At 47.4% G+C, this 8,462-nt stretch overlaps 1 protein-coding gene across 1 annotated transcript in view; it reads right to left on the bottom strand.

Moving 5' to 3' along the window:
- celsr2 (cadherin, EGF LAG seven-pass G-type receptor 2) overlaps positions 1-8,462 on the bottom strand; it is a gene marked incomplete at both ends in the record, with an annotated part of 68,628 nt that overhangs the window by 16,601 nt on the left and 43,565 nt on the right. Inside the window, 3 exons of the mRNA XM_080846283.1 lie at positions 2,604-2,729; positions 3,126-3,289; positions 3,651-3,808. Of these exons, the coding sequence (XP_080702409.1) occupies positions 2,604-2,729; positions 3,126-3,289; positions 3,651-3,808 (448 nt within the window). The remainder of the gene's footprint in view (positions 1-2,603; positions 2,730-3,125; positions 3,290-3,650; positions 3,809-8,462) is intronic.

Raw genomic sequence — 8,462 nt, 5'->3', positions numbered from 1 at the left:
TACACTCAGAGAACATAGAAGTTAAGAGAGCATGGAACACCAGCTCAAATCCATTCATTATATAATTACAATCGTACTACCATACAGCTGGTCCCTAGATGAGTCAGTGATGGTGAGAATGATGTGTTAGTGTCCATGGAAATAGAAGATTCTTAACTGTACAGGTAGCACCTAAACTGTGATGAGATTGGGGTGGGGGTAGATCTGGTAGTTATCCTGAGCAAGCCACCTGTTTTCATTCCTGTCACACATGCACACACAGACCCGCTTGCACACTGACACACTTACAAACAACAGCACACACCCCTGAGAACAACATGTGCACGCACGCACGCACACACACACATACTGGTATGAATATAAATGCGCACAAACAACAACTCAGTCACACAAACAAACAAACCCACACAGCACAGGACTGTTGTTAAAATGCTTCCTCCAGCTCATCTTCGATCTGCCTGTTTCAGAGCCACGCAAACACACACTCACACGCACACACAAATGCACACACACACACACACACACACACACACACACACACACACACACACACACACACACACACACACACACACACACAAAACATCACAAAACTCAGAGGACCTCAATGTTGATCAATAATTAATCACCTAACGCATGGCACGCACCAGACACCACATAACTGGCTGGAGATAAACACTCCGAGACCATCCCAGTCTGTCATGGACACTCAGACATTCAAGAGACGGATGTGTGCGAGTGATGTTCAGTGGGGAACGTCTCACTGAGGAGCCTACAAGGGGCAGAAAGCCTCATGGGAAGCTCACATCGACGGGGACTTTTAACCCATGTTTTTCACTGCAGTCTTTAAAAGTAAACGAGTGTGTGGAGTAACCGATGAACACAGAGAGCATGAGAGATGTGAGAAAGGCACAAGTCTCGGGGGAAGCTCACACTGACAGGGACTTTTAACTGGCTGATACGAGAGAGCTTTTGCCCATGTTTTTCACTGCCGTCTTTAAAAGAGTGTGTGGAGTAACTGATGAACAGAGAGGAACAGAGAGAGAAAGAGAGAGAGATAGATCAGAGAGAGAGAGAGAGAGATAGAGAGAAATGAGAGAGCGATATATTAGAGAGAGATAGAGATGTATGAGAGAAAGATTAAAGAAGAGGAGAGGAAGCTGGGTGGAAAGAGGAAAGAGACAAACCTAGGCACAGAGAAAAACAGAGTGCGAAAGGCACAGAGTGTAAGTGTGAAACCAAGACAAAGAGACAGAGGATGGGCGACCGAGCCGAATAAATGTTCACTTGCAATCTGCCTCCTCTTCATCGGTTCCTGTCCTAGAGGGATAAGTAGCTCAGAGGGGTTAGTCCGTCTTCCCCCTCATCTTCTCTCCCCCCCTCCCCCATCCATCCTCCTCACTCTACAACACCCCCACTACGCTCTCGCAACCTCGCTATGCGCCCCCTCTTTCAACCCCCTCCTTTTTCTCACACTCTCTTTCTCTGTCTCTCACCTCCGCCTCCTCTACTGTTTCCCCACCATTTCTCTCTGTCTGCCACTGAAAGACTCCATCTCAGCCTTTCTTTTCTCTTGGGGGGGGGGGGGGGGGGAGAGAGAGAGAGAGAGGGTGTTCATTGTCAGCAGACTGAGAAGGAAACTCTCACTTGCCACCCCCACCTTCATTCTCAAAGTCATTATTAATCAGCTTATCAAGAATGAATACATCTACTATAACTTAACAGAATACTGCACACACACAGGGAGAACCAGTGTGGCTCCTCTGTATCCTGGTACATCTGACATTGAAAGCAATGACACAACCTACGGATGATTGTGCTGTGTGACGCACTCTTTAGCAGATTTGTAGACACATCACACACACACATTACATTCACTATAATGAAAGCCCAGCAAGGGGCGGAAGGCTTTTCTCTGCCACCGTGTGTGTGTGTGTGTGTGTGTGTGTGAGACGTGTGATGAGTATGCGTGTTTGTGTCTGTGTGTTTGGGTGTCCATATGCAGCGGGGATCAACCTCTAATATTATAAATCAGCTGCAGTAAAAATCCCATTTCGTCTGGCGTCAGAGAGTCCTCCCTGGGGGTCTCCTCATGATTACACTTCATCTCCTTCCATAAACCTCCCCTCACTGCGCTTACTTCCACTGGCGGCGGAACTCAGACTAAACGCTAAAACCATTTTTACTGACCCCATCTCATCAGCAGGGTTGAGGTCAGGTCAAGGGGGATAAAGGGCAGGAATGGCTTCATGCTGATATCTGGGGAAATGTCTGAGCCACAAAATTGGTCTTTCCAGATTGCTTAGGCTAGCACGAGTCACTGGATAATCACACTGCTTGTAATCCGACTAGAACCCCCCTCCGCCCCCAAGTGATACAGTGTCTGTGTGTGCTGAAGAGTGTGTGTGTGTATGTGTGTGTGTGTCTGTGTGTGTGTGTGTGTGTGTGTGAGGGAGCACGTGTATACTTGTGTCTGTATATGTGTGTGTGTGAGAGAGAATGTGTGATGTGTGTGTGTGTGTGTGTGCGTACAAATGCTTGCTTTTGCTTTTTGAGTGAATGTGAGGTGTAATTTTGTGTGTGTACCAAACAGCCATGCTCACCTTTCTCGCAGTTGCGTCCTCCGAAGCCTAGGGGGCAGTCACAGCTGTAGGATCCCCACAGGTTGACGCAGGTGCCTCCGTTCAGGCAGGGGCTTGTGTTGCAGAAGTGCCTCTTGGCAGAGCAGCCTTGGACACACAGAGTGATGTGGAGATTAGCATCCATGACCACTCTTATGGGTCCTTATTAAACATCCATAAGTAAAGGGTGCTAAAACATTCATGATGGCTGTAAAAAAGTCTGCTCTGGGGACTATCATCTTAACCATCAGCAAATAAAACCACATTAGAAACATAAGTTTCAACAAAATTGAAAACTGTCCGCTGTAATAATCCCAAATCCCTGGAAGTCCCAATTAGCTGGTTCTTATCTATACAGAGCACTGAACATACACAAAGGCTACATCAGTGGGACGCATGCTGCAGAAGCTGTAGGATCATTAACTTGGGATGGAGGTAACACTGTGGATCATGTTCTGGAAAGTTCTACACAAAATGCTGCCTGTCCGATCAGCAGCCTCTCACCAGGGAGGGTGCCGTTGTTGGCGATGAAGCTGGCCATGTCGATGTGGCGGTTGTCTATGCGGAAGTCTTTCATGCAGCCAACAAACTGCCTGCTCTGAACGGGGAAGTCTTCAGGCAGTGTGGGGATGCCGCCCAGCAGCAGGGGACCAGTCAGGTCTAAAGATCTGAATACACACACAGACACATACACACACACGTAGGTGGTCATTTCACATGACTGAAACCGTGTTAATGAAGAGTTTATGTGGCTGAGAGGAAAGAGGAAAAGTTCTTGAGTACAAATAGGAGGCTCAGGTGAACTGCTAAATTAACAAACTTTCACTGTCTAGATGTCAACAGTATAGGCTTTACTCTCCGAAAAACAGCAACTGATTAAAGCTAACAGACTTGCTGTAGTAAATCTGCAACTATGGAATAGTTCCTTTCCTCATCCAACAACTGCTCCCTGCAAAAGAAGATAATTTTGATCTACAATATTCCCAAAACAGACTTAAAAAAAACACTGTTTCACTTCCTAGTCCTTACTTCTTAGATCCTGATTGGCTGCCTTGGGCTGAGCAGGAGTAGTTCCCAATCACGTGACCGAATCTCAGTGCCACAGATGTGTCACAGTTATCCACAGTCACCACGACAACCTTCTGGTCCGATGGGCCCTGAGGGAGGCCGGCCTGGTTTAGAATAGGCTGAGAGAGGGAGGGAGAGGGAGGAAGAGAGAGAAAGTGAGAGAGAAAGAGATAGAAAGAAAGAGAGAGAGAGAGAGAGAGAGAGAGAGAGAGAGAGAGATAGAGAGAGAAAGAGAGAGAGAGAGAGTAGGGAAGAGAGAAAGATGAAGACAGGAACGGATTAGAGGTAGAGAGAGAGAGAGAGAGAGAGAGAGGCAGAGAGAGACAAAGACAAACAGAGAAAAGAGAGACAGGGGGGGGGGGATACAGCATAAATATTAAATTAATTCTGTCCTCAATGTATTTGCTTGTATTTTCACTCAGCGTCTCCTAGTCATCTAGGCAGTGATCCGACACACACCACAACCAGCATCTGGACCCCAGCACCCTGTGCAGTGGAGTGCGAGTGTAAGTGTAAAATCAGATCGAAGAGTGTGTGTGAGTGCCCACAAGTGTGAATGGGAACAAATTCAGTAGTGGTATGTGATCTAAGAGGTGGTGTGACATGATACGTTTAAAAGCGCTACATGAATGTGATTGTGCACCAGACTGTGTCTGATGGAGATAGCATGAGAATGCATATGACCTGAGAAAAAGACTGTGTGTGCGTGTGAGATTGGAAGCGACGAAGATCACATGTTCAACAGTTCATGTCGAAAAGTATGTGAAAACTGCAAAATAAATGAGACAGCATGAGGTCAGAGTGGTACAGTGTGAGTGTGTGTGAGTGTCCATATCCCATATCTGAGTGTGAAATGATATACTAAAGAGGACATGTGGGAGAGAATTGGTGTGGCAGGGATCACATGCCATGTAGAATGAGAGCAAGTGTGTGTATATATACACACATCTTACAAATCCTGTCCCATAGTCTGTGTTTGTGTGTGTGTGTGTGTGTGTGTGTGTGTGTGTGTGTGTATATGCAGTAGGGAGCTCATGGCAGAGTGCACAGCTTATGACAAAGCATGTCTATTAGAGCATTGTGTAAGAGATACAGAGAAGGAGAGCTAGAGTGTGTGTGTGTGTGTGTGTGTGTGTGTGTGTGTGTGTGTGTGTTTGTGTGTGTGTGTGTGTGGTAGGGAGCACGTGGGGTAGTATACGGGCTGAGAGATGGAGTGTGACGGACAGGAAATGAGGAGTTGGGGCCTGGAGCTGAGCCAGCCTCTGACAGCTCACTGAGAGCCACCAGGAGCCGTCACCATTCTCCACAGGGAAACCAACTTACTCATGATGCACAGAGAGAGAGAGAGAGAGAGAGAGGGAGAGAGAGGGAGGAAGAGAGGGAGAAAGAGAGGGAGAGAGAGAGAGAGAGAGGAGGAGGACAAGAGTGAGAGAGGGAGAGGGGTATGGCAGATTTGAGAAGCAGCACCTCTCTGGCACGCACAAAATCTCTCTTTCTCTCTCTCTCTCTCTCTCTCTCTGGTGACCCCCTACCTGCCCCTCCTGCAGGGTTCAGCCACAGACTAATTTAGCTACAGTACTCAGAGCTAATCAAGCGCTTCAGCAGTGAAATAAGAGTAGGGGCAAGTGGGTTAAAGCAGGGGTAAAGCTGACCTCTACAGGGGCAGTAGATCACTAGGAGGACCATACACCCCCCTCCTGTCCCCCTGCACTACCCCCCCCCCCCCCCAGTCAGGTTGTTGTGGTGTGCCTATTCTTTACGATGAATAAAGAGACTGAGGGAATAGCAAGGTGGACTGGATGGTGAACAGGAGGTCTTCGTCCTAAATTTCATTCCTCAGTGAAATTTAGGATCTGTTGTTTCATGTTATGAGTGTGATCATGTGAGGCTCGTTTCACCATCAGTCCTGTCTTTCTGCCCGGCGCTTGCTTTGGGTTTTTATAAATACATCGTTTGTCAGGCCGGGGATAAAAATACACTGAGGCGGTATTAGAGAATGCTTAAGGATTCCTGCCCAATTTATCTGTTATTCAGACGTCTGAAGTGCTGGCCTGTCTGGGTGTCTCCAAATGAAAGAATACAAAGATAGAAACTTCCATCAGGCGGTACTATTTAAAACAGCGTGCAGGAGATGTGGAGAACTGTATGCCAGTATGTGACTCTAAACCCACACCCAGGCGCGTACATTATCCCTTTTCTCACAGCAGATCATCTTTCTAAATGACCTCAGATTTTTTATTATTATTATTTCTCGCTTGAGCAAACTTTTGCTCTTTATTTTTCTTTGCCACTAACTTCTTTTACCAACTCAGAAAAAGCAAGCTAAAACATAAATACATAAATAAATAATTGTGCTAACTATTGATTTTGCTAGGCTGTCAAAATGTTTTCCTGGAATCAAAAACAATGACCCAAATTCAACAGCAGTCACATAAAGGTTGATTAACCCCTTCACAGTGCGCCCATTTAAACCCCCATCCTCCCTAAGACAACTGAATATCTCCCCTTTAACAAAGGACTCCTTTCACTGCTAACAGAATCAATGGCAGGAGAGGGGGGAGGGAGCAGGAGAGGGTGTAATCACTCCATCAATAAAGGTCACGACCCTTTTTCAGCCTGGGCCATCTCTTCCCAGGTCAGAGGGAGGCGGGCATCGACCACCACCGCAGGTTAAAGACTTGAGTCAGCGCAACTGACAAGGAGACAAGCAGAGGACATAGTGATCCCTCATCTCTCTCACACATACACACACACACACACACACATTCACACACTCACACATTCACACTTACACAGTCACACACACAAGTGTGCACTCACACACACTCAAACGCACATCTTTGGTGTATGTGTGTGAGTGTGTGAGTGTGTGTGTGTGCGTGCGTGTGTGCGTGTGTGTGTGTGTGAGCATTCACACTTACGCAAACACACATGTTAGCTTGCAAACACACATGTCAGCGCGTACACACACACAGACACACACACAAACACATCCCCCAAAACACACATGGACAAATCCAAACACAAGAAAGCAAACACCACCCCCCTCGCCCCCCTACACGCATACAGAATCACAGGCAAGTGAAAACTAAGGTGTGGTCTCAGGACCAGTACATGCTTTAGGTGACTAATGGCGGCTGCCGCTTTTGTGTGGCTTATCACTCCTGCATCGCACTGCTTAATGCATCCGCATTCACACACACCTGGAATGTGCAACGTTCCTACACTGTTACAGTGAGAGCATGATGAAGTAGTTGGACTTTATCCACAGGGGTTAACTGGAGGTCTTCAGCCAAGCCAGACAAAAATGCAAGGTTCCCCAAAGAAAGAGAGATGAAAAAAGATACAGATATGATCGACTCATGTGGTTCTTATTACATTACTAAGAATTAGATTATATAAATGCAAGCTACGAGTGTTAGGGGCAATGAGATGGTCCACACACTCATATAGGGTGAGATGCCTTGTGACTTGGCTTGGGAATGAGCCAAAAAGGGGCAACTCCCTTTCTGCAGGCCTTCGCGAATACAACCGGCAAAACGTTTATGTTCTGTCTGTGTGCCAGACACTGATAAAGGCACAAGATATGCGTGGTGACCTGATTCTGTCTGAAAAGATGCTTAAATTATGCACTTCAGTTTTGTTGTTTCTCAAGCGTCGTTAATTAATGCCAAAACATAGTAGAACTAATAGATAATTTAACACTGATCTGTGACAAATCTTCCCTCATTCAAACGTCAATTAGATAACTATAGACGCCAAGGAGCAGTCCTGACGTTTTTGTTGCCGATGTTCAACTTAAGTCCACAAGGAAACAGCCTTGTGATGCAAAACAAGATGGAACCAAACAACGTCCTTGCTGTTCCAAAACTGTCTATAATGACCTTCCGCAACCCCCCCCCCCCCCCCTTCTTCTACCCATCCAACTCAATCCTCTCACATCACCCCCCCCATCCACAAATCTCTCTGGACACGGTCATTTCCACGGTCCCCAAAACTAAGCCTCTGACAACTAAAGGTCTAGAATGGTCCGGAATGGCTCCTGGCCCAGTGTGTTTGGTTTCGCTGCAGTGACCTTGGTGTTGAGCGGACGCTCAGGGACCACCATGCCGCCACGACGACCATCCATCCATCCGTCCGTCCGTCACGGCTGTTGACTGACTAGCGCTGACCCGTGGCTAATGCCAGCCAGACGCGCCGGCTCAGCCAAACAAAAACCCAGTGCTGTCAAAGCTGATTGGAGAGCACATATTTGTTCAAGACTACAAACATACCCCCCCCCCCCGACTCCCTGTGCTTCCTCAAATAATGCTGACCAAGGATCATGGGAGTCTGAGTTTGAGTTTTCAGGCCTGACCCTCTGCAGTGACAGGAGGAACCAGCCATGACCTTCAGCAGGCAGGAGACTCAGGGAGGGATCAGTGGAATGTTACCCATCCTGTGATTGATGGACAGGTCTCCATGGCGATGCAGAGTAGGGTTAGCCCTGTGGTGCTGTCTTTTGGCTAAAAGCCTTTATCACCACTGCCACTTTGCTCCCCTTCTTCCCCTTGGTCTGTCCGTCGGTCTTTCCTCTCCTTTCTCTTCCCCCTCTCTCCCTCCCTTTTTTCCCTCCTCTTTTCATTTCATTCTGCTACTCTGCTCCTGTTCAGCCTTCAACAGAGAGTGAGAGGGGCACCACCCCAGGGTTGAGGCTTTCAGGGCTGGGACCAGCACAAAGCACGCGGTCATTGCCATTCTCCACACCGTGCTAGCTCTCTGCCAGAAAGGCAC

This window comes from Sprattus sprattus (assembly GCF_963457725.1).
Source record: "Sprattus sprattus genome assembly, chromosome: 10".
NCBI classification, from domain to species: Eukaryota; Metazoa; Chordata; class Actinopteri; order Clupeiformes; family Clupeidae; genus Sprattus; species Sprattus sprattus.
The sequence above is the reverse complement of the archived record's forward strand: the minus strand, read 5'-3'. Positions and strand labels throughout refer to the sequence as shown.